The 25,543-nt window shown below is 40.4% G+C and overlaps 1 protein-coding gene across 1 annotated transcript in view; it reads left to right on the forward strand.

Moving 5' to 3' along the window:
- The first annotated feature begins 823 nt into the window (after positions 1–823).
- The window catches only part of WDR75 (WD repeat domain 75), a 28,094-nt gene continuing 3,374 nt past the window's right edge, over positions 824–25,543 (forward strand). The window contains exons 1-18 of the mRNA XM_044241139.1: positions 824–936; positions 3,472–3,601; positions 6,060–6,125; positions 7,002–7,092; positions 10,878–11,002; positions 12,466–12,536; positions 13,514–13,633; positions 13,959–14,047; positions 15,908–16,066; positions 17,127–17,186; positions 17,278–17,393; positions 18,332–18,507; positions 19,644–19,801; positions 20,281–20,461; positions 21,471–21,565; positions 22,375–22,470; positions 23,103–23,272; positions 23,817–23,876. Coding sequence (XP_044097074.1) covers positions 851–936; positions 3,472–3,601; positions 6,060–6,125; positions 7,002–7,092; positions 10,878–11,002; positions 12,466–12,536; positions 13,514–13,633; positions 13,959–14,047; positions 15,908–16,066; positions 17,127–17,186; positions 17,278–17,393; positions 18,332–18,507; positions 19,644–19,801; positions 20,281–20,461; positions 21,471–21,565; positions 22,375–22,470; positions 23,103–23,272; positions 23,817–23,876 — 2,049 coding nt within the window. The 5' untranslated portion in view covers positions 824–850. The remainder of the gene's footprint in view (positions 937–3,471; positions 3,602–6,059; positions 6,126–7,001; positions 7,093–10,877; positions 11,003–12,465; positions 12,537–13,513; positions 13,634–13,958; positions 14,048–15,907; positions 16,067–17,126; positions 17,187–17,277; positions 17,394–18,331; positions 18,508–19,643; positions 19,802–20,280; positions 20,462–21,470; positions 21,566–22,374; positions 22,471–23,102; positions 23,273–23,816; positions 23,877–25,543) is intronic.

Raw genomic sequence — 25,543 nt, forward strand, 5'->3', positions numbered from 1 at the left:
AGCCGTCGCGGGACGCAGAGGCCCGGTCGGGGCCGGTGCGCGGTGGCCGGACGAGCGGGGACCACAGGCTGCCCGGCCTGCGGGGAACCGAAGCCCGGACGCGGCCGCCCGGAAAGGAGCGACGACGGACCCGCGAGGTCCCCGCCCGCCGACCGACGGGGAAGCCGAAGCCCACGCAGCCGGCGCCGAGGAGCCGGACGAAAGGGTCGAAGGACGAAAAGGTCGGAGGGAGCGGCGGGTCGGTCCGAGCGGCTCCGCTGAATCCCTCAACGGCGCCCGAGTCCCGGGGCAGGCGGCCGGCGCCCACCCTCGGAGCTGTGGAGGCCACGGGCACCGGCGCCGCGCTCGGCGGCACGCGAGGAGGCGGCGGGACGAGCAAGCGCGCGGGCAGCGGGCAGCGGCCCTTCACCCCAGGAGCGCGGCGGCGCCCCCGAGTACGGCCGAACGCTCGCGTCAGCCCGCGGCGCCGAATCACAGCGCGGGAGCAGCCCCTGGCTGGGCGGGGAGGGCCGGCTGGCGGTCACGTGGTAGCCCGAGGCCGCCCTTCACTCCTGGCGGAAGAAGTTACAGAAGCAAATCGACAGAGCCAAGGAGAAGCTGCCTTGTACTAAAGCGCTCAGCAGCGTCTAACATAAACGGAGCGTCTCTGTGTCTCCGTTTCGCTTCCACCTTTTCCACACGCGTCCCACGTTAACGCCGCCCACACAAAACATGGCGGCCCAGGCGCTGGGTCTTACCACGGAGACGGAAGCCTAGAGGAGTCCCCGCTCGGGCTCTGTGGGCGGAGACTCGCGCCCCGGAGGCCGTTCGGGGCGGGCCCGCGAGCCGGAGGCCCTGCGTCTGCGCGAAGATGGTGGCGGCGGAGAGTGTGCGCGTGGTGCGCTGTGGCGGCAGCGAGCTGAACTTCAGGCGGGCGGTGTTTTCTGCGGATTCTAAGTACGCGGCCGCGGCGCGTCGGGACCGGGCTGGGGGGCGTGAGTCGCCGGGGCGGGGCGGGGGCTGGGGGGACTGTCCGGCCGGTCCGGGCTCGCAGACGCGCGCTGTGGGCTCCGGGAAGTGCGCGCGTGCGGGAGCCCCGGGGCCGCGGGAGGGGGCGGCGCCGAGGGTCGCTCCCGGTGCGGCGGCGTCCGGCTGGGCGCGCTGCTCCCGTGGCCGCGGCTTCGGCGGCGGAGCGAGGGCCGGGCGGGCCCGCGTGTCCCAACCCGGCGCGGAAGCCCGTGCGCAGGCTCCGCCCGCCGCTGCCCCTGCGGGTCCCGAGGAGTGTCCCCCGTCGGGAAGAGCCGGACCTCGAGTTGCGGGGGCTCAGATTCGCGTCTCGCCCGCGCCCGGCTTGTCTGACGCGGCCCCGCGTGGGCCCGGAGCTCAGGTCCCGCGGCGGCGGGGACCCGCCCCCGGTGCCGGGCGCTCGCTGCGTTCCCCGCGCGGCGCCTCGCTCCTCGGTTGCCCCCGCTGTGTGCGGGAGCCGCGTTCTGTCGTGTGTCGCGGGGCCGCTGAGGGGACGCGCCGCTGGGATCGGGGCGGGGCCGTACAGCCTCCGGGTCCCCGCGGTCCCGGCCGGCGGCGTCTGGCGGGCCGCGGGGGAGGAGGGGATCCCGCGCGTTTCCGCCGGAGGGGCCGTCGGTGGAGACGCCTTCCACCCCGGAGGAGTGCGGGCGGCCGCTGGGGAGCCTCGTGCCCCGCACGGCGCGGTGCTCAGGGCTGGGCGAGAGTCGCCGAGCGGTGCGTGCGGGGTTGGCGTCGCCGCGCTGGAGCCGAACGGAAAGGGCAAGGCGGCCTCGGAGCGCGCGCGGAGCGGCGTTTGTCCGGCGGGAAGCGCCCGAGACGCGGAAACGGTGCCCGCGGCGGCCCGTGCGCCGCCCCCGGGTCCTCGCCCCGCGTTGCGCGCCGGGAGACGCCTCCGCACGTGTCCTCGCTCGGCCCCGCGCCGCCCTGAGCGACTCCGGAACGCGGTGCTGATCCGCAGCGGGAGGCTGCGCGGCGGCGGCTCCCGAACCGCGTCCGTTTCGAGGAGGGGCTCGCGGGACTGCAGCGGCCTCCCCGGGCCGACCGGCCCAAAGCGCCCAAAGTCTAAAGTGTAGACCATATCCCAAGGGCGGGGGAGACCCTGACAAACTGTCCTAAGCTCGCCTCGGAGGAGGTGGTGCGGTCCGACTGGCGAGACCAACCTGCGTGACTGCGGGGGCCGCACCGGGAGCCTAGGGCGGTCCGGGCTGCGGATGCTGAGCCGGGATTAAGGTCCTCAGGGAAGCGAAGAGGCGGCTCCAGCTCAAGGGGAAACCAGATACTTCGGATGTCCTGTTGCTTGAACTTCTTAATCTGTTGGGTCTCCTGCCTGCGGCTGCCACAGACCGCGGCCTGGTTCCGGGTGAACGTGGGAAAAAGCAGGTGTCTTGGAGCTGATGAAATGGGACGATGGGGACCCTGCACAGCAATACGAGATTCACCCTTTCCTTCTCTTGTAATGCCTTTTTATTGGCTTATCCACCTAGTTTACTAAGCCTTTGAGGATCGGGTGAGTTCTGTTCAACAAACTAGATTGGACATTGGGAATCAGAGATCAATGAAGGCCTTTGCCCTGTTAGAACTTACGGCCAGGTCAGGCGGCAGGTGCATACGTGCAGATGTCTGTATATATATGAAAAGAAGGAATTTCAGCACAACGCGGAAAGTACTAGGGCCAAGTCATGTACAGGGCATTTGGGGAGCACAGAGTAGAGATGTAGCCCAGGAATTCTGTGGTTTGTACCTTCCACGGTGCATGGAAGAACACCCTGTCAGGCAGGTACAGTGTTGAGTAGAAATGGGCACAGAACAAACATCTTTTTTCTTTGTGGAAACTAGAAGATGTGTACCTCTGAGCTTTGTTCTGAAGCTATATCCATAATGAAAACTGTCATGTAAACATTGCCCCCCCCTTAACTACTTTTAGTAATTTAGTAACCTCTGCCGCAAATCCAAAAAGCAAAACCAACAGTCCCTGGGTGGCTCAGTGGCTTAGGCCGCTGCCTTCGGCTCGGGTCATGATCTCGGGGTCCTGGGATCGAGTCCCGCGTCGGGCTCTCTGTTTGGCGGGGAGCCTGCTTCCCTCTCTCTCTCTGCCTGCCTCTCCATCTACTTGTGATTTCTCTCTGTCAAATAAATAAATAAAATCTTTTAAAAAAAAAAAAAAAAAAGAACTGTCCCAAAGTCTTTGTACTCTGCTGTAAAAGAGGCCTTGCCAACTAGAGAGAGCTCCGACTTAGCGTTCATGAGGTGGTGTCCCCAGTGATCGGGGAGAGTGAGGGACCTGGTACGACGCTGTCAGAGTGGTGGTGTGGAGTTAATACATGCCACACAATTTTTAATACAGAGTTCTTGAAACTATTGTTTTAAAAGAAACCTCTGTTGCAAGTTAAAAATTTTCTCATGGGCTATAAAATAAGATTATGTTCTCTACAGAATATATGAAACTTAGTTTTTTCTTATTTGCAGGTATATCTTCTGTGTCTCTGGAGACTTTGTTAAAGTTCATAGCACAGCTACAGAAGAATGTGTACACATATTGCAAGGACACAGAAATCTGGTGACCGGAATCCAGCTCAACCCCAAGAATCATCTACAGGTGTCAAATGATTTATAATTGATATTTTAGTATTGCCTTTGTTGTTCCCAGGAGATTATGAATTGATTTTGGCTGGGAGACTTTCCAGGTTATAATTAGAAAAATACAGATAGCCCTTGCTTTTCCAAAGTTTGTATTATGCCACTTCATTTTTACAAAGAAAAAAGAAAAGCAAAAGTAGTCTTCAGTATTTATTTTGCAACAAGGTGTTACAGAGGCAGCATGCACCCTTCCAGCGAGAGTGGCACCACCAGTGGCCAGGGGCTACCTGTGTACCTTTAAACAGTCTGGGATCATCTGTGCTTTATCTCAATGTATGTCATACATCCATCAGCAAGATGAGTCCTAAGGTGTCAGAAAAGAGTAAGAGAGGTTATTTTTGGGGTCTTGGAAAATTTTTCCATATGAATTAATGGCAGTTACTTTTGTTTTATACCATTTCCACTGCAAAAGGTTTCCAAAGGATACTTACAGATCAGATTTTCTGATTCAGGTTATTTTTCCACATATTTTTAGTTATTAAAATAGGTTCACAGCCTAGAACTACATTGCCCCCCATACTGTATTGTGTAAACCATTTGTTCCAAGGGATGCTGATAGGTGTTGCTTAAAAGAAGACATTCTTGGCTATATGAGTTTCTGAAATTCAGGGCTGCGCAGAGTTAGGTGAGTTTTTTGGTTGTAGAGCCTCTCAAGTCCTTTTATAAGCGTTGTGAATATCAGGAAGGGGTGTATACCATTTCGTTTCTCCAGTTTTTATGCCCTTGAGCTCTTTGGTTTCTGGAACACATTTTTGAAAATGCTGGCTAAAAGGGGTTGCTGTTAGAGACATGTTCCATTAGAGATGAGACTCCAGTGCTGGTGCAGATCTCACCTAATCTTAAAGCCAGTGCTGGACAAGAAGGGATTCTTCAGTCAGTGGATGGACCAGATAATTTCAGGATGAACCTCGGAGTCCAGTTTAATGCAACCCTCCTACTCACCCCACAAAAGCAGCTCTTCTCAGAATTCAAAAATAATGAAATGTCATTTTAATTCTATCCTTACATTCTAGCAGCTACTAAAGAGATCTCAAACATTTTACTCTTGCTCTTGTTTTTCTGTCAAGTTCCATTTTTCTGGATTAGCCAATTTGGAAGTTATTGCTTGATACAAGAATAAATTTGCATTGCCATTCACTTTATTATCACAGAGGAAGTAGGGCATAAAGAGACAGTGATCTTTTCTTTCCAGAATTAAATAAGCTACTATGAAAATCAAAGTTAAGTAGCTTTTCTTCACCGTGCAAATGCATATTTGTTTCTTTACTGTCCTATGAGGATTTGACAAAAGTGTTGTTACTTGTTGCATTGGAATGTTTTTCATAGCAGAAATAACCGTTTGTTAAAATTGGTATTTGTGAAGTCTGTATTACTAAATTTTATACCAAAACAAACAAAAAAAAAAACAACAACATATACAATGCATAAAAGATCTATTTCAGATGACTGAAAGTTAACAAAATTAGAGGAGGAGAATTTTACTGACAGGGTTGGTGGAGGTGATAGGGAATGCAGATTCTCTGGACTTCAGAGTCTTGGGATTTGTGTGCTAAGCATTGTTTCGACAGTGATTTTGTGGTTGCCTTACTTGATTTTACTGATCATGTTCATGATTTTTCCTTAATGTGTAGTACTTGCAATGCATGTTTCTTTTCACTGTAATTCTTTTACTTGAATAGATAGTAGTCATAATTTTCTGTTCTCTGATTCTATGTCCACTTTGGCAGAAATCTTAAAACTGCCACTTTCAGAAAACTTTAAATTCTTTATAAACGTTATAAGCGAAGTATTTTTCACAGTAACAGCAACCAAGGAATCCACTGTGACCTTAGTAAAATCAAGTCCATTGGGACAAAAAATACATGTTATTAAGGCCTTCTGGTGCTACCAAAGTGTTGTGCACAAACCAGTGCCACAAATGTTTGGTTACAACTGCAGTGAGGATAGTGTAGAAATTGAGTGGCCAGAACTTTAGAGCACCCGCCATTGCCACAGCACCCAAGTGCACAATAACTACTGTTGTACTTTATAAAAGTATGGTCCCTTGGATGTGTTGGACAATTTTTTTTTTTTTAAACAGGACAGTCTTATCATTTGAGAAGCATTCTTGTAATACCCATGTAAGATGATAACAGTTCTGCTAATAAAAAAGCACTGGGCACCGTGAGAAATACCAGCAGGCTCTGAAGTGCTTCCATAGCTTAGTGACTTACCATCTCCCTCTTGAAGATAGAGGGCTGACTTTTGTGCTCCCTCATTTTAATTAAAACTTGAAGTTCCTAACAATATGACTCTACCTGTTTAGGGCTACTAATTGAATAAACAAAAACATGTCATCTATATCACTTAATTATTTGTTTGATATCTTAATGAAGTTCCATTTTGTAATAAATTTTGTACGATTTTTACCCTTTTAGTTGTATTCTTGTTCCTTTGATGGCACGATTAAACTGTGGGATTATATAGATGGCATTTTAATAAAGGTATGTGTTTTGATTTTCTAGTTTTCTTATTTAAAGGGATGGCAACATAATTTAATGACAGATACGATGTTATAAGGCTTAATCTTTAGATAGCCTTTCTAAACAAATTATGAAACTCATACATCATAAAAGAAAAGAAAGTTGACTATTTGAAAATGTTAAACTTATAACAAAAAGATGAGCAATAAAATCAAAAGAAAATATTTATAAGTTACTATCCCTAATACACAGAAAATATACAGAAAACCAGTAAGGGAAAACTAATAACCTAGTAGGAAAAAATTGGCACAGGGTAAGAATATGTAATTCATGGAAAAAAATAATAGCCAGTAAACATGAAAAGGTGTTTAATCTCAGTAATAAAGAAATGGCACAGCATTTTCCCCTGTCAGTTTAGCCAAATTGCAAACTGCAAAAACAATTTAGTGATAGGTAAAGTATAGAGAAACAGATACTTTGATTTTTGTACATAATCAACTAGAGTACAAATGAAAATGAAAAAATAACTTTTGCTCTAGCGATCTCACTTTTAGGACTCTCTTGTTGAAATAATGATGTGTGTGTAGCCATTACAAACAGCATTGTTTATGGTACGAAAAAAAATTAATATAACCTTGATGTCCGTTAAAGTTTCATATATTCAGTAGAATACCATGTAACCATTAAAAAGAAGCAGGTGGATCTATATGTATTAATTTGAAAGTTTATTCAACAAATATATATTGAGTGTCTTCTGTATACCAGGTATTCTGATTTTGGGATACAGCAGTGAACAAAATGGATTAAAGAAAAGTCCTTACCCTTTATGGAACTTATGTTTGAGGGTTGGGGGTAGACAGACGATAAACAATATGGTACTTTTTTTTTATCTTTCAGACTTTCACAGTGGGACATAAACTTCATGCCCTGTTTACTTTAGCCTGTGCTGAGGATTCTGTCTTTGTTATAATAAATAAAGAAAAACCAGGTATAGTATAATTAAGTTTGTTTTATATAGCATTGGGTTACTCTTTCCATAATTTCTCAAAATTTGAGAGTTTGGTTTTAGTTTGAAGTTAACATTTAAATTTAAATGTTAAAGCATTTAAATTCCTTCTGTTCCAGCATTCATTTTGAGGATGCTTCCCTCTAGTTCTGAAATACACAGTGTGTGAATGATTACTTATTATATAGTTGTAAAAATAGATGGCAGAGCTCAAATTTCAAAGCTGTTTTGCAGAGGTGGGCTAGAGTTTGTCTTTCTCCTAACCTTAATTGGTCATTCTTAAGCCTCACTGTCCTTTTATCCATTATTGAACACCCCTTTTGTTGATCTGTCAGAAATAGTGTAGAAAACAGTTTGATACTAAGAGCTAGTAGTGGTTCTGAGTTACTGATTACATGTTCATTATCATTGGAACATGATTTCATTGAAATTGCCATGTTTCAGAGCATTTTATGAATTCCTGGAATATCTTCAGTGGTAAGAAAAATTGCCCTTTAGCAGAGAATTTGATACATCAGAACACTGACATGAAGGATATATCCAAAGAATTTTTCTAAAACTGGAATTCAGTAAGGCTACTGCATCCTATGGTATTCTGTATAAAATATAGCTATCTTTAGAAGTCAAAGATGAGGGGCGCCCGGGTGGCTCAGCGGGTTAAAGCCTTTGCCTTCGGCTCAGGTCATCCTGGGATTGAGCCCCGCATTGGGTTCTCTGCTCAGCAGGGAGCCTGCTTCCCCCTCTATCTCTGCCTGCCTCTGCCTGCTTGTGATCTCTGTCTCTCTGTCAAATAAATTAAAAAAACTTGAAAAAAAAAGTCAAAGATGAAAGCAGCTTTAAGATGGTTACTGAGAAGTCTGCTAGACTGACTTATGGCTCACTAGCTAAATGAATCCTTTCCATGGTGTTTTTTTGTTTATTGTCTGGATTCAGTTGGAGGGAGGAGAGGTATTTTCGTGTGTGTGTGTCAGTGTTTGTGTGTTTTTGGCTGGAACAAATTTGCAGATTGTTTTATATCATGGACTTTTAAATTACCTGAGAATAGTTAAAACTGGAAAAAGTACATTTTCTAGCTAAAAATCACTTGATGAAGTTTATTAATGAGTATTTTATTAATCAAAAATGTGATACAAAATCATAAAAGCAGTAGTAAGTTCAGTTTTCTTATGTAGCCCATAAACCACCTCTCAATGACTTTCCAAAAAAACGTTCTGAAAATGGCAACATTTCTTAATTAAGTCTCCTTCCTAGTTGACTGTTTTAGGTAACACTTTTCAGTATTTAAGTACTTTTTATGTGTAAGTGTATAGATTCTTAATGTCTGTCCACATACTAATAATTTAGATTCCTAATCTCCCTGACAATTGATTCATTAGTTTTGAAATTTAGTCTAGGAATCTGAATTTTTTTACTTCCCCAGATGATTAAGCTCATCCTTCACAGTTGGTAACCAGTCTGTGTACTAACACCACGATTTCTCAGTGGCAGTGATAGTTGCTAATAGTTGTAGCAAAACTTTTTATCCATGTTAGCGAGATTGGTGATTCTTACCACTGGCTGCACATAAGAATCACTCAACTAACACAAAATGTTCAGATGTCCTGTGTGGGGGCCTGTTTACTTAAATATACCATAGTTGAGTCCAACATGCAAGCCAGGATAGAAAACTATTGATCTCTAAAGTAAAGACCTTGGCCTTCACCTCTTGGAGTTAACCAAATGCTGTAATGTAGTCTGAATTCTATTTATGGTGGGATTAGTATTACTCTCCAGTACTTAACACATGAACCCTCAGCATATGAGAATAAATGTAAACATGAAAATGTGAATTAAGCTTAAAATAGCATTTCATAGAATAGATCTAAATATATATCCTTCGTTTGTTTCCTCTTTGTTCCACAATCCAAAACCAGTCTCTGATTAAAAATTGTATAAATCATGTTGAAGTGTGCTTTGCCGTTTTAAAAACATTTTTTATTTACTTTTCATCTTTTATGGTATCTTTTTTTTTTTTAACTGTATGTTATTTATTCATTTAATATCTAACTGAAAACGTACTATGTGCTGGATACTATTCTGGCTGCAGAGAACAAAACAGATGATCCCAACAATAAGCACTATATCAGTCATCAGATATAATAAGCTGAAAGATGCTCTAGAGAAAAATACAGCAGGAGGGGAATAGGCAGCATTGGAGAAATATGTATTTAAATAAGTGGTCAGGGAATGTTCTGAGAAGAAGGCAGCAGTATTGGAGAAGCATGTGCTGTAGGATATCTAGCATGTTTGAGGAATAGCAGGGAGGTCGAATTTGATCCAGGGGAGAATAGATCATATATAGCCATAAAGGCCATTGAATGGACTTCAGTTTTTACTCTGAGTTGTTAAAAAAGCCATTGAAGAGTTTTGAGCAGAAGAGTAAAATGATCTGACTTAATTGTACTAGATTATCTGGCTTGATGAGAATAGAGTAAATGCGGACAAGGATAGAATTACAGAGTCCAGTTAAGAGATCATTGCTTGGGGCACGTGGGTCGCTCAATCGTTACGCGTCTGCCTTTGGCTCAGCTCATGTTCCGGGGGTCCTGGGATCGAGCCCCGCATCGGGCTCCCTGCTCGATGGGAAGCCTGCTTCTCCCTCTCCCACTCCTCCTGCTTGTTTCCTCTCCCTCTGTGTCTCTCTCTCTCAAATAAATAAATAAAAACCTTTTTTTTTTTTTTTTAAAAAAAAAAAAAGGTCATTGCTTAGGCGATGAGAAATTGTGTTCTGAGTGTTCTTGGAAGGTAGAGCCAACAGGGTTTGCTAATAGTTTGATGTGAGATATGAACTAGAAGTCCAGGATAACACAAGGATTTCGTCTAAGCAACTGGGTGAATGGTGGTACCATTCCTTGCAGTGGGCAGAATTGGGGAAGACTAAATTTAAAAAGGAAAGTCAAGGGGCGCCTGGGTGGCTCAGTGGGTTAAGCCGGTGCCTTCGGCTCAGGTCATGATCTCAGGGTCCTGGGATCGAGTCCCGCATCGGGCTCTCTGCTCAGCAGGGAGTCTGCTTCCCTCTCTCTCTCTCTCTCTGCCTGCCTCTCCGTCTACTTGTGATTTCTCTCTCTCAGGTGAATAAATAAAATCTTTAAAAAAAAAAAAAAAAGAAAAAAAAAAAGGAAAGTCAAGAGTTCAGCATTTGGGCTTGTGAAGTTTGAGATGACTCAGAAGGCAGAAGAACCAGGAGTTCAGAGCAAATAATAAGTGGACTGGAAATGGGAAAATGGTAAATTGATGTGTTACAGAAGTTTGTAGTCATTATAATATCTGAGAGAATAAGGAAATAGCATAATAAATTACAGCTAACCCATGTCAGTATTATATAAGAGGAGATCTATCTTGTGAGTATGTGGCAAGCACATAGCATTTCTGAAAGCTCTCAGATGGGCTGTTGCCTTTGACTGCTAAGTTCACCAATACACCATATTCCATCTCCATTGTAAAGGTCAGCTTAATACCTTGGAATACAGATTACACTAGTAAGATCAACTATTTTCTGTTTTAACACATATAGAGCATGTATGTTTAGGAGATGTAAAATTAGACTTCCGTTTCAAACTTGAAAATTCAAATGAGTAGTCCAACTTGAAGACTCATTTTGTTCAAGGTGGCCTAGAATTATTGCCATCAAATGAATTCTAGAATACTAATTAACAGTTCCATATAAATACGTGTACATGTTCATTTTTTTAGAGAAGCTTTATATTAATATAGCTTCCTTTGGCTAGATGTATTTCAGCTGGTTTCAGTGAAACTGCCAAAATCATCGAGCCAGGAAATAGAAGCTAAGGAGCTCTCCTTTGTTTTGGATTATATAAACCAGTCACCCAAGTGCATTGCCTTTGGAAATGAGGTAAAATTTGTTTTGGTTTTCTATTTTGTATATAATACCTCTTGGCAGCAGTGTTTCCTCTGAGCATTTTATGTTATAGTCAGTGAGTATTGCCTTGAGTTATAGTATTTTTGTTAAGAGCTAAGAAGTTTGCTCTATTACTTCAGCTTGTATTTGTGGTGTGGATTTTTTAGGATTCTTAATTTTGTATATGTCTGTTATTCTTGTAAACCTTCTAATTGTTCAAAAAATACCAATACTTCAGCACTGGAACTCTTTCTTAGCCTGCTCCATGTAAAAGCCACTCAGATCCTTTCATTTTAGACTATGTGTCTTTAGAAAATATGACCTTCCTGTCCATAATCAGTGTGCCCATTATAGAAAATTGAGAAGTTTAAAGTGAAGAAATTAAACCTTACTGCTGATATTTGAAGAATCTCTTTCTGGACTTTTTCCTAAGCATATATAAAATAACTTTTCCCAAATTGAATTAGGATCTGAAGGCTTTTTACCTTTGTCTTCACTTAATATTGCAACATGAGTGTATATTTAAATATTCATCAGAAATAATAACTCTGTGATGTTTCTACCTTGATTTAGCCTTTCCTTATTAATAATCACTTTGTTATTTTCAAGTCCAGCACCACCAAAAGTCCCTAGATGACACACTGTGGTGGCGTGTTTCTATAGTCTAAGTTGGTAGCATTCTTTTGGCTTTGTTCTAAAAAAAGGTTGATTTCTTATAGTAGAGAAAACACTTTAATAGTAAAGACTGACAGTATTGAACATTAGCAAGATACAGAGCAAAGGTAAACATCTGTCCTTTCCATGAGCCATAAGTTCTCCTCCTAGGTAGAGAAATGAGGATATGACCATAAAATGACATGTACCAAAATGATTAGTATTCATAGGAGCTCCAAAGTGGAAATAACCTAAATGTACATTAACAAGAGAATAAGTAATTTGTCGTATGTATTCACGTATTGGAGTGCTGCTTCATAATAATAGAAACTAATGATACAGATAAGAGCATGAACGAATCTCGGAAGGATGAGGATGAGCTGGAGTCCAGAAGCAAAACTGTACATTGCGCCAGATTTCTGTGTGATGTTCTAGACCAGAGAAGTAATAGAAATCAGTGGCTGCCGGCAGGGGTAGGGACATTGGGAATGACTAGAAAAGGGGACAAGGAAACACTTACAGGTGAAGAAAATGTTCTAAATCCTGTGTTGGTTGTTACATGAATGTAAATGTCAAACATTGCATTATTTTGTATGTAAATTATGCCTTAATGGAAAAAATTCAAATATAGGACCTAAGTTCTCTTAATTTTAAAAGGATTATTCTATCCACAGCTAACTATAGCATTTTCTATTGTGCTTAGTGGGGGGGGGGGAATTGTTACTATGTTAACTTTTGTGATGAGAACCACTTCTCAAAAAGTGTTGCCTATCTTAGTGAATGTCATCTCTTTAAAATACTAGGGAGAATATGTTGCTGCAGTACGGGACTTTTACTTATCTGTCTATTTTTTCAAAAAGAAAACAACATCGAGGTAAGAATTTCTTTTTGATCACCTTACTTACTTGAGTTTGTTGTAATTTTATTTCAACTTCATACCTATGATTCAGAGCTGTTTCTAGTTTCGTGTTGCAAGTGATTATTAAATTGCTACATATAGAGGTAGTTTTTAACCCACAATGGATAGGGTTAAAGGAATCATTAGTCACAAAAACCTAGAGAGCTTTGTCCAAACAAAACCCCTTGTCCACTTAGATTCTTGTGTGCATATATGTCAAAATTAGATCTAGTTTGAAAAGGCTAGCCCACGTGGTCCTTACTGCCTTTTTTTTTTTTTTTGACTATAGGAGTGAGTGTAGGCTTCAGAATACCTGGGTTTAAAATGAGTCAAATTTAGTCTCTTTCTTGAAGCTCGGTGTAACTCAAATTAATATATATTTAAAGGGGGGGGTAATATCTACCTAATAGAATTGTAAGGATGAATGAAATAACATATTTTAAGGAGACTTGTGCCAGGCACGAGTAGTGACTCTTCAAGTGACACAGTCCCCTCTTCCCTTTTACCCTGTCAAGATTAACATGTTTTTCTTTGCAGTGAAATAAGGATCCTGATGTCTTTGGACATATCAGTTAGTTGTCTTAGATATAATTTATTAGGTTTGTTCGTACCTAATATTAAAATTTAGCTTCAGTTGACAAGAAATTTGAACAAGCTTGGCTCAAGCAAAAGCCACTAGAAGTACTGTCTGGGCTTGACTTTGATGTCAGTGACCTCTGTAGACAAGTTATCATGGTAGAATGTTGGTCAAATGGAGTTTATATTGTATATTAGTAAGCGTTTGCAAAAAAAATATTCTTGATTCTTAGTCACGAGTTTTTTTTTAAAGTCATGCATTTATATTCAGTGAATTTTCAATGCTCTCCAATTTGGTTGATAAGGGCATGAACTCCCTTCTACTTTTTATCACCACTTACCAAGTGACTTTAATAATTGACAATTTTTTCTTCTAGGTTTACTTTATCATCATCAAAAAATAAGAAGCATGCTAAGAACAATTTTACATGTGTAGCATGTCACCCAAAGGAAGACTGCATAGCAACTGGACACAAGGATGGCAAAATTCGTCTTTGGTCAGTTCACTTATGGAGAGCATGGTGATCCTTTACATATCATTTGCATTAGTCCTGCAGAACAGAGCTGTCTTTGGTTCAGGATGAAGAATGGTACTGGTAATAGAGATGAGGCTTTGCTGACATTCTTTGTTTCTTGTCTTTCTATGTTCTTCATTTCATAGACTATTATTTTTGAATTTCTAACCTTGGGGTTGAGAGAGGAGTTAAAATTTCCATGTTGCCTAAAATTGTTTTATTGAGGAGAACTTTTCATTACTTTTTGCCCTTACTTTCCTAACTTAATGCCTTTGGTCAAATTAACAATTTTGGTCTTCTCCAATAGGAGGAATTTTGATGATGATAAGAAATACACGTACACATGTTTACATTGGCACCATGACATGGTTATGGATTTGGCTTTTTCAGTGACAGGTAAGTGAAGTTTAATAATTAAAATGAACTTTTGAAATACCTGGATTAATATTCACTGCATTTATACTTTGAAAGATTTAGAATTGCATGGACCAAAGGAATTGTAGACACTTGTATATAACTCCTGTGGTTTGAGCTTTCTTCAGCACAGTACGATACATTATAGGTGATAAAATCCTTGTTAATAATAAAGAACCTATTTAAATTACGTTAGTTTTTAAAAATGTAATTATAATTAGCACATGGCTAAGTGCTTGTTGTCCGTAAGAGTAGCTGTAGTTTATCTGGTACAAATGATTATGCTATGCTTTATGTCTACTACCTCATTGAGTTCTTGAAGCTATGAAATAGATGTCGTTTTGCCGATGACATGAGATTTGTAGTTGAGAACTGTGCCTAAGGCCGCACAGTTGTTAAGTAGGATTTGGACCTAAGTCTAATTCAGAAATGTGTTTTTAACTGTTAGATTACCTCATTTGCATTTATAATTTTAAATTTAGAACTTGTGTTTTGTTTAAGCTGCATGAGAGTATGCTTGAGATTCTGTCTCCCTCTGTTCTTCACCCACTCTTGTTTGTATGTGCTCTCAAATAATAACATTTTAAAAAATAGGTACACATATATATACTGTTTGTGGTATATCTAGTACAAGGTTGTCAGTAAAATGTCAACATTAATCCTGTATCAGTGTAAGAGAATGGAGGAGGAAAATTAGTTGTCTTTGTAACTGAGCTACAAATTATAGTTGCTTTGAGAACTAGTTATAAGTTCAAGCAAATATGAACAGTTTAAACTGTTTTGGCTATGCTTTGCACCCAGTCACACCGTGTGAACACTGAATTAATTAGTTCTTTCCAGTCCTTAACCCAGTCACACCGTGTGAACACTGAATTAATTAGTTCTTTCCAGTCCTTAATCCCTTCTTGTCTCATGTCAGTGTATTAGGACCTTGAGTTAATGCTGAGTTACTGAGAATTTTTATCATGGGTGTAGAATTCTTTTGCTCTTTCTACATTTTTTAAGATACTCATGATCATTCTCTTTGTTATGTAAATGGAGTTAATTACACTTATTTTTCAAGTGTTAGGATAACGTCACAGTTTTACAATAAACTCAGCTATGCAATATGTTATCCTCTTAATATATCCTTGGATTCAGCTTGCTAATACTTTGGGAATTTTCATCGATCATGAAATTGGCTTAGAACTTTCTTATAATTTATTGGGTTGGTAAAGGATTATGCTGTTCTTTTAAACAGGTTGGGAAGTGTTCTTTGTTTTTTGATTTGTTTGTGGTTTTTATGTTGCTTGGAAGAGTATAAAATAGGTTCATTTCTTAAGTGTTTGGAAAAATTTGTCGTTGAAGCCATCTGGTCCTACAGGATGTTTGTTTCATTTAGTTTTTCTGTTATTGGCAGAAGAGTTGGTCAGAACAAACTAGTTAGATATTGTTGGAAAGGAAAATCCCAGAATCAGTGATTGTTAAGTCTGTTGACTCTTAATCTCAGAAAACAAACTGAGGGTTGCTGGAGGGTAGGGGAGTGGGGGGTTGAGGTGGCTGAATGATGGACACTGGGGAGGGCACGTATTGTGGTAAGTGCTATGAGTTGTGTAAGACTGATGAATTACAGACCCGTATTCCTGTATACAGGCCTGTATTATTTGTATGTAACAAAAAATACGTTATTTGTTAAAAAAATTTTTTTTTGTCAAGTTTATTAAAAGATAGGAAGATACTTGTTTGCATATTTTACAAAATAGTTTATATCTCTAACATGGTAGGAAAAATTTAAGTATTAATTATATTTTTCTACTTTTCCCCCAAATACCGTCCTTTTCATTTCCGTGGATGGATGAGAAGGCACCAGTCTGCTGAGTGGTGGTCGTGAATCTGTCCTTGTCGAGTGGCGCGATGCAACAGAGAAGAATAAGGAGTTCCTCCCCCGTTTGGGAGCAACTATTGAACATATCTCAGTCTCGCCAGCAGGGGATTTGTTCTGTACTTCTCATTCTGATAACAGTAAGTCTAACTGACTTTGTTGTGAAGAGATAGAATTGTACAGCTGGGGAATGGAAAATGAGAGACCTAAACCTAAGAGGAGCGTTAAGATTTAATAAGCATTTTTTTCTTCCATTCTTCCTCTTTTCTCCATCTCCTTTTTTTGACTCTAGAGGCCACCAGAATCCACATTTTCAGGATAGTTTTTATAAAAATGTAGGGCTAAGTGTATTTGGTTCTCATTGTGCCATCTCCATTTCAAAACCTTTACATGTGGGATGTGGAGATAATGGAAGGTTTTTGAAGTGGGCTTTTGTGCCTTCACAAAAGGCAGTGATATTTTCAAAAGAACGAGGGATGTACCGTACTCTCACCAGGGGGATCCTGTGGGTGCTGACAAGATGAGAGGCAGTCTTGTATACCTCCAGATCTTTTTGCTCATTCTTTTGTTTTTCAGCCTAAATGTAGATCTCAGAGCCCACTGCGTCCTTTCCCTTCAAAAAAAAAAAAAACATAACTGGGGGCACCTGGGTGGTGGCTCAGTCATTAAGCTTCTGCCTTCAGCTCAGGTCATGATCTCAGGGTGCTGGGATCGAGCCCCATGTCAGGCTCCCTACTCAGCGGGAAGCCTGCTCCTCCCTCTCCCACTACCCCTGCTTGTGTTCCCTCTCTTGCTGTGTCTCTGTCAAATAAATAAATACCTTTTTAAAAAAATAACCGTGAGCAATCCATTAGTGCAATTACTCAATTCAAAGTAAACAGTCTCTTGGGGTATGTAAGTTTCTGAATTAACACTTAAAATATATTCATAGGTACAACTGATAAAACTTAAAATTTCCAATAACAAAAACAAAAAAACCCCTCCTTCCCAGCCTCAATTTTTTAGCTAAATCCCAAAATATACTCCTGATGTCTTTTTTTAATTCCTGATTTTCTAATAATACTGAGTAAACTGAACTTACTAAGTTGTTTTGTATTCTGTTGTATTTTAGAATGATATAAATTCAACTGATTTTTTTTTTTTACCTTGAAGCTCTGACTGATTTATAGATTTTTTTGTTTTTTGTTTTTTAACCCACAGAGATAATAATAATTCACCGAAACCTTGAGGCATCCGCAGTAATTCAAGGCCTAGTGAAAGGTATTACAAAACCCAGTGGATTTATAATCATGCACAATTTAAAAGTGAATATTTGTATGATCTTAACTATTGTTTGTCACTTCTTTTGCAGACAGCAATATCTTTACTGGTTTGATGATTGATCCCAGAACTAAAGCTTTGGTTTTGAATGGAAAACCTGGCCATTTGCAGTTTTATTCTCTACAGCATGATAAGCAGTTATACAATGTAAGATTGCCCTCCATTAACTAGCCTTAAAACTAATGGAGGTTTCCAACAACACCACTAGAGTTAAGTAACTTACTTAGTAGCTTCTAACGGACTAAGCCACCCAGGTGCCCCACTTAGTAGCAGTTGGCACTCGGGTGCCGGCTCTCCGTGTAATTATGTTTTCGCTCTCAAATATCTGTGCCTTTGGATTACAAGAGTAGGGAGATAAGAAAATAAGGATTGTAAATACAAATATGTTTCTGCTTTGTGGTAAAGTGTTGTCATATGTACATAGCAATGATAAAATTTTCAGTATAAAGAGGGATGCTGCTTATTCATCCAGACTTGCTATTTCTTTATGCCCCATAGGACCCTTTATTAATTTCTGTCAGAGCAGCTCTGCACTTGATCTCTTTCTTCCCCTTGCTTTTAAACCCCCGAAGAAAGGAAACTTAGTTCTTCATACATTTCCAGTACAGAGCCTGGAAATAATACTTACTCAATATATGTTTAGTAACTAGACAAGGGAATGGGATAAAAGAAGCAAAATAGTCTACTTAAAACATTGCTATCTTTACCATGTCAAAATTGTAGATTTTATTTTTGCTCTAGTTTTTAGTGATGTGGAATTTAACCATGAGATTTAATATCAAGCTCTTTGTTCATAGAAACAAGGGAGAAAAGCATTACTGTCAATTAAAGGTTCTGTTGTATCATGTACACAGGTCAGTCATCCCTAAAAGGTCATTAAAGAAGAATGCCACTGAACTGGTGCTTATAATGTGCTTTTTTAATGGCAGTTTTGATATCCATAACTAATAGTTCAGTTTTTTCCTTTATCTGAGAACTTAATACTGCAGATTCTAGAAATTATCTTTGTAGTTACCATTTCTTTGAAAACTTTAACATTTATGTATTTACATTAATTAACTTTTTGGATATTTTTAACCCATCAGTTAGATATAATACAGCAAGAATATATCAATGATTATGGTCTGATCCAAATCGAGCTAACAAAGGCTGCATTTGGCTGCTATGGTAACTGGCTTGCAACAGTGGAACAACGTCAAGAAAAGGAAACAGAGCTTGAATTGCAAATGAAACTGTGGATGTATAATAAGAAAACACAAGGGTAATACTACCTATATGACTACTTAATTTCAGAGTAGAAAATATGGGACTTTGTATTTTATGGTTTCATTTGTCAGTCTTTAAAATGTTTTATATTGCTGAATTTTAGAATTAGAGGAATGAGGGAGGTGTTACTGTACTAATAAATAGCCTTTCAGCTTTCTGCTCTGAGTAAGCATTGGTGTACCCCCAAGTTGTAATATCCTCTCCATGTATGAATGAGGAAACATGGGAAAGTGACCCCACCTCCATCCCCAAGAACATCAGACATAATAGCAAGCAAAGCCGGAGTTAGAATCCAAATTTCTTAGTTCCTTTGCTCTATTCACAATTATATGACTTTCGGGAAAATGCACTGGTAGGCAGCAGAGGTATGTTGTAGTGTAACATGTATGTTTGATTAGGTAGGGAGTTCGCTAGTTTCTCAGACTTGATTAGAGTAGCCATCTATCAAGTCCCCGTGGCTTGTCTAGAACCAGTCTTCACAGAAACACTGTAAGATAAACTTTTTTCCACATTTTAAGGTTGAGGAAACAGACCCAGAGGGATTAATAGATGATTGCTAGTCACTTTTCTTATAGTATGGACTCCTAAAAAAAAAATCACAGCAGAGTCTTGCCCCACTGTTCTTTTAAGAGCACCATGCTAGGCCATCATGCGTTCATGGCAGCACCTTTCAAGCTAGAAACAAGCTTTGAGAGGTAGTTTGGATGGCTCAATAGTAGATGCTCACCAGGATGGTTTGAAGAGGTCGTTTGCTGTATTTTCTTGCCACAGGTAGGGGCTTTGGGGCTGATTTTTGAAAGTAGATAGCCATCTGAGTTCTGTATAGTTTTCTTACAGAGTTTAGCCTGATAGGCTTCCCTGTATCGGTCTGTGATGACTCCTATTTTATGTAGGTTGACAGTATACATAATCTCTCTATTGCATGAATTAACACAAAGAGGTCATGTGTTGACCTCTTTGTATTCTGTGGCCATTCGGGATAGAGCACCCAGTTGTTTGTCATTCTAGATGACAATGTATCTTGCCCATTCTTAAAGATGCTATTGTAAAATGTACAGTAAAAAGTTCTTACATGACAGTATATCATATTGTTCTGAGGTAAGAATGAATTGATGCTTGCCTCTTTCTCAGGTTTGTTCTCAATACAAAGATCAACATGCCACATGAAGACCACATCACAGCTCTCTGTTTCTGTAATGCAGAAAAATTTGAAAACCCCACCTTGGTTACAGCTAGTAAAGATGGTCACTTCAAAGTGTGGATATTAACAGATGATTCTGATATATACAGTAAGTTAATTAAATATGATATGTCTAAAAAGTGTATAATTTTAAGAATTAACCTCTTTAATAATGGTCTCCGTTCTGGGAGGAGATTTTCTGCCTTATTTAACTTTTGTGGGTTATTGCCTAATTTTAAAATATTTAAGAGATTACATTTTACATCCTTTTCCCCAAAATCTGTACATTTTCATAACTTTTTTGATCAGTCATGTGCTGATTATTTCAGTGACGGTACTGTGTTTAAGGCGGGGGCGGGGCGGGGGGGTTCTTTCACTGTTCCTTCACTGTTCCACTAGAGGGAGGTCAAGATTTCCAGGACGGGACATATATTTTAAGCCAGTCAGTGCTTTGGAGCATTTCTAACTCAGGTTTCAAGGAGCAGGGTTTTTTGTTGCTTCTTCTGTAATCCATACTGCTTATAACTACCGTTAAAATATTATCTAGCATTTATACCATTCTGCACTATATGCTCTATGTTTCCACAGAAAAAGCTGTTGGCTGGACCTGTGACTTTGTGGGTAGTTACCACAAATACCAAGCGACTAACTGTTGTTTCTCTGAAGATGGCTCTCTGCTAGCAGTTAGTTTCGAGGAAATAGTTACAATATGGGATTCAGAGACATGGGAGCTTAAATGTACATTTTGTCAGCGAGCTGGGAATATAAGGTAAATAATTTGGAAAGTATGTCATACTGGTTTGTTTTTTATTTAAATGAGTTTTTCCACATAAACTTTATGCTTCTGCTAATGGTAGTCTGTGGGTCAGTGGGAGTCAGGACCAAACCAAAATGGTAGGAAGATAAAAATTGGGGGTATGTGAACCATTTGCTGTGGTTTGACCCATTTCTGAAATGAGAGTTCACATTTAACTCTTGACCTACAGATTTCTTTTTTCCTCAAAATCAATATTTTTCATGGTTGTGCTACTAAAAATAAACGCTAATAAGGGTCAGTGGATCCAGACAATGCTTTTCTTTTGTTTTCCTATAAAAAACAATGTCATGCTCAAACCTTGTTGTGTTAAAAAAGGCAAAAGAAAAAACAGCAACATCTGGCACTTCAGGCAACTGCCATTTGAGGAAGGAATGGCAGAAGGCTAACAAGAGGGCGCCTGGCTGGCTCAGGACCTCAGCTCAGGTCCTGGGAAAGAGCCCCGCATCTGGCTCTCTGCTCAGTAGGGAGCTTGCTTCCCACTCTCACTCTCTCTGCTAGCCTCTCTGCCTTTGTAATCTCTGTCCATCAAATAAATAAATAAAATCTTAAAAAAAAAAAAAAAAGCTAACAATAGTTTTTAATTCCCAACATACCTGATTCTGAAATTGCTTTGTAAAAATTCTTCAGAATTTATATTGCAAATTTTCTTCTAAGTTAAATGAACATAAAAAAGGGTTTTGTTAAATGACTGTATATTTCACATACATGTTTATGGTATGTTTCAATAAACTATACTGTATAGCATATTAAAGAAAAGAATTGGTCATCAAACCTATTTTTTGTAAAGAAAATAGCTTAATAAATCTTTTGCTTTTCTTAGTCCCATTTTTCTGCAGGATAATTGAGAGCAAAAATGTGTCTTTCTAAAAATCTGCATTGCGTAAAACTGTCCTAGAAATCTGCATGCTGGAACTCAGCGTGCTGGAACTGATGGTTAACTTCTTGTGGTTTTTTAATATAGGCACCTTTGCTTTGGGAGATTGACTTGTTCAAAGTATCTTCTCGGCGCTACTGAAAATGGCATTCTTTGCTGTTGGAATCTGCTCAGTTGTGCACGTAAGATACTTACTTTACTATAAAGTGGCAAAGCATCTGATAAGTGGCCAGTAAGCTTTGGCATTTTAGGACTTCTGGATCCTATCTTCATGTTTCTATCCGAAGAGTACATATAATTTTTCACATGTCACATTATACCAGCAAACTTTGGAGTGCTGAGCCTGTAAGAAATGCACATTATTTGTAATCTGTCTACTTGACCATAAATTGACTTCCATGAGCTTTGCCTTTCCCTACTGTGTATAACTTTCTGTTGCCTTCTGTGTTCCATAATCTCATAAACAACCCGAGGAATGTTTCTGCGAATCTGTAACCTGCACTAACATGCAGAATCCATGGCTGCTTTAGCTTTGGACGTCTCCTTTCACAAGCCTCAATAACAAATGTGGACTTTGGTTTTACTCATTTTACTTATTGGTGTTTTATGCATTTGAGTATGTTTGGAAGGCATGGTGGTTGCTTAGTAATGACCATGTGTGAAACTCTGTATGTCTTCTCTACAGTGGTTCTGGTTAACATTATGCCCATGTTCAGCAGCTGCGGAAAAGTACCGGAAAGTAGTTGCACTGAAATAATAACCATTTCATGGTACTTGGGTTTTCTGCTTCCCACCCCTCATTTTAGCGCAGCTTCCACAGACGTTTTCAGTTTGTCTCCATGTGTTATTTGGAAGTGTAATATCCCTCTTCCTGAGAATTAATAGAGTTGATTGTCCCAGTAAAAACTGAGTACCCACTTTAAATAACAGGCTTAGTAAAAAAGCTTTTGGTGACTCTTTCTCTAGAAGTGCATTGCTCTTTTCTCCCCAGTGGAATGGAGCGCAAAGTTAACCATTAGAGTTATGGAACCCGATCCTTGTTCGGAGAATATTGCTGCAGTCTCTCAGTCTTCAGCGGGTTCAGACTGTAAGTACAGACCATAGTTTGATAATAAGAGGAGATCAATTAGCTAAATTTTCTTTTTGACAACTTTAATAGAGCGTGAGTCAAGCTGCCTTTAAATCAAGTATTTATTTTAGGCCACTCTACCTGAAGTGCTGTCCTCTCTCGAGTTCCTACTCTGACATCTTGTTCCGTATGCATTCATAACTGGCTTCTAGGAGATTTCCAGTACATCCCTCATTTTTTACCAGGCCAGTCCCACTCGACATTCAGAACATCCCAAGAGAGACTTTTCCCCTCTGAAGCATTTTAAGAAGCTTTAATCATTCTTCCTCTGTACACTGTCTACAGATCCCTGTTCCAGTATGTAAGACAAAATCCCGCAATCACATTTTGGTGCCTGCTACAGGAGGCCAACCTGGTCTCTGGAGCATGGATTCTTCTTCCTCCTTTTCATCTTCATAGCCCTCATTCCTAACCTGCTTGGCACATAGCAGGCATCCAGTAGATATTTGTTGAATCAAAGCCCAAAATAATCATGACTTGAACATTTTACTCAGTGGGGTAAGTCCCAGATTAATGTGGTCTGTCATCCTGAGGCTGGAACTAACCTTCGCAGGCAAAATACTATGGTCTGTTTGTTTTTTCCCCTCTAGTGTTTGTATTTAAACCTAGTGAACCAAGACCATTGTATATTCAAAAGAATATCTCCCGAGAGGAAGTCCAGTGGGGAGTGTTTGTTCCACGAGATGTGCCTGAATCATTCACCTCAGAAGCTTACCAGTGGCTGAACAGATCCCAGTTTTACTTCCTAACAAAGTCACAGGTGACCATCCCACCTCAAAAAGGCAACCACTTTGTATATGTAATTTTCAGTTGCTTAGTATTTGAAAGTACTAGCCCATAACAGCTGGACCAGGGGTATTAAAGGATTACTTCCCAAAAGAAGGAAATCTAATATGCTCAGTAGAACAGTATTACTAGTATTAAGTGTATTAGCACAACTTTACCCCACACCTTTGAGTCTCTTTGGGTATTGTTTGCATTATCTCCATGACACACACAAAAACAAAACAAAAAAAACTAAACTAAAATACTTTAAATGGGACTTATTAGTGTGGTGGATAGACTTTAGTTTTAGTATTTGCTTTGCCATAATAAAAACTGGCTTTAGTTTGATCCAACCAAGAGTTGAATCTGTTTCATTGCCAATTCTTCAATAACTTTTCTCAGGACAATCTTCTAATTGTCACAGCAGTTATTAAATATGTTATAAATCTTCTATTACTTTCCTTTGGGCATATATATATAAAGATGAAAAATTGACCTCATTTTTATTTAGATTTTGCTTCATTAATCTCTCTTTTCAGAGTTTACTGACATTCAGTACGAAGTCTCCAGAAGAGAAACTCACACCAACCAGCCAACAGGTATGTTTCAGCCGCTTGTGGTGCAGACTGCATTGCCTCCCTCCAGAGATAACCTTATCTGAGTTCAGCTATGAGGAAAGTGTTCCACCCGCCCAAACATGGTATTAAGCATAAACTTAAAAGCTACTTGCCTCTTTGAGGTTATATTTACTCTTCTAAAGTATAGCTTTAATTTGTAATATCAAAAATACATGCTTGTGATTTAAAGAGTCAAGTAATTATACAAGACTTTCAGGAAAACTTCCCAACACCACTGTGCCATTACCCACAAAGATAATCACTTTCAACTCTTTTAGCTAGTTTTTATTTGCCTTCCTATCTCTAAGAAACGTGTTTCTATTGCTAATTCTGCATTTTTCAGTTATTGTCTATTTACTGATCTATTCAAGGTGTTACTCTTTTTCACACCACCACTTCCCCCATGCACATAACACAAACCCCTTTCCTGTTCCCCGGGTTTCTCAGTGTAGATAAATCAGGTCAGTACTCGTTAGAACGCTGTAAACACAATTCATAGCTGAGTCATGTCGTAACCAGACAGATTGTTTTCCTTTTATTTGCAGCTGTTTTCTCCAGAGTTAAGGATTGCCATCTTCTTCTTTGCATAGTTCTCCATTTACTTCTCATCCAACTCACCCCCAAACTCAAGTGGTATGAGTCTTCTCTCAGTATTTCAGACACATGAGGTACTCTTTCAAGTCTTGAAGGAGTATTTCCAAGACCCTCTGTCCTGCTTCAGTCTGGACCGGCTACTCTGTGAATACCTGCTGCACAGGAGTCATGGGATCTCCGTTTGCCATCGTCTGGGCATTCATTCCTCCTCTAGCTTTCCCCTTGCTTCAGTGAAGCACATTTCTGTTAGTGTGTGCGATGCAAATTTAAGACCTCGTGTGTTTGGAAATCCTTCTGTTCTCACCCACTTGTCTGGTTGTTCGCGTTGCAAAGGTATAGGTTGAAAATCATTCTCTTAGAGAATATTGTCCTATTTTATAGCTTTGGGTGTTACTGGAAGTCTAATACCATTCTTATTCCCGTTCTTTTATCTGTAAACTAGCTTTATTTTCCTCTGAAAACTCAATTGAATTTGTTCAACAATTTTTTTGTTGAACATCAATAGACTAGGGTCAGTTCTAGACACTTGGAATACAAAACGGTCAGTTCTCTCAACTTAAAACGTTTATAGTCTAGCAGGAAGATACAACAAGCGTTAAATAAGTGAAATACGTAGTACTTTAGAAGTAGTAAGAATTATGGGTGGAGGAATAGAGGAAAAGCGGTGTGGGGTGCAGCTTGCCATTTTATGTAGGCCAGGCAAAGTACACTTTTAACCTAGAAATGACTGAGGAAATTACTTCTTTGCCTTCATTTTCTCTGTTCTTTTTCTGGGACTCTTGTTATTTATTTAGTGCTGGACCATCTTCTGTTTCCTGAGAGATTGTTTCATCTTTATCATCTAATCTGCTTTTTTCTGGTTTGCATGGCCCCATTGCCATCATTTGTTTTCCATCTATTTTGGTCTCTTTCATAGGTTTTCATCACAGTCTGATCATTCTTGGCTGTCTTTTAAAAATGATCAACAAAGCCATCTGGAAGGTTCCGCTGAGAAGGAGTTTGTCTGCGGGTCTCTGCCACCTGGCTATTTTTGAGAAAGTCTCCAAAGTCATTGT

The sequence above is a fragment of the Neovison vison genome, chromosome 3 (assembly GCF_020171115.1).
Source record: "Neovison vison isolate M4711 chromosome 3, ASM_NN_V1, whole genome shotgun sequence".
NCBI lineage: Eukaryota > Metazoa > Chordata > Mammalia > Carnivora > Mustelidae > Neogale > Neogale vison.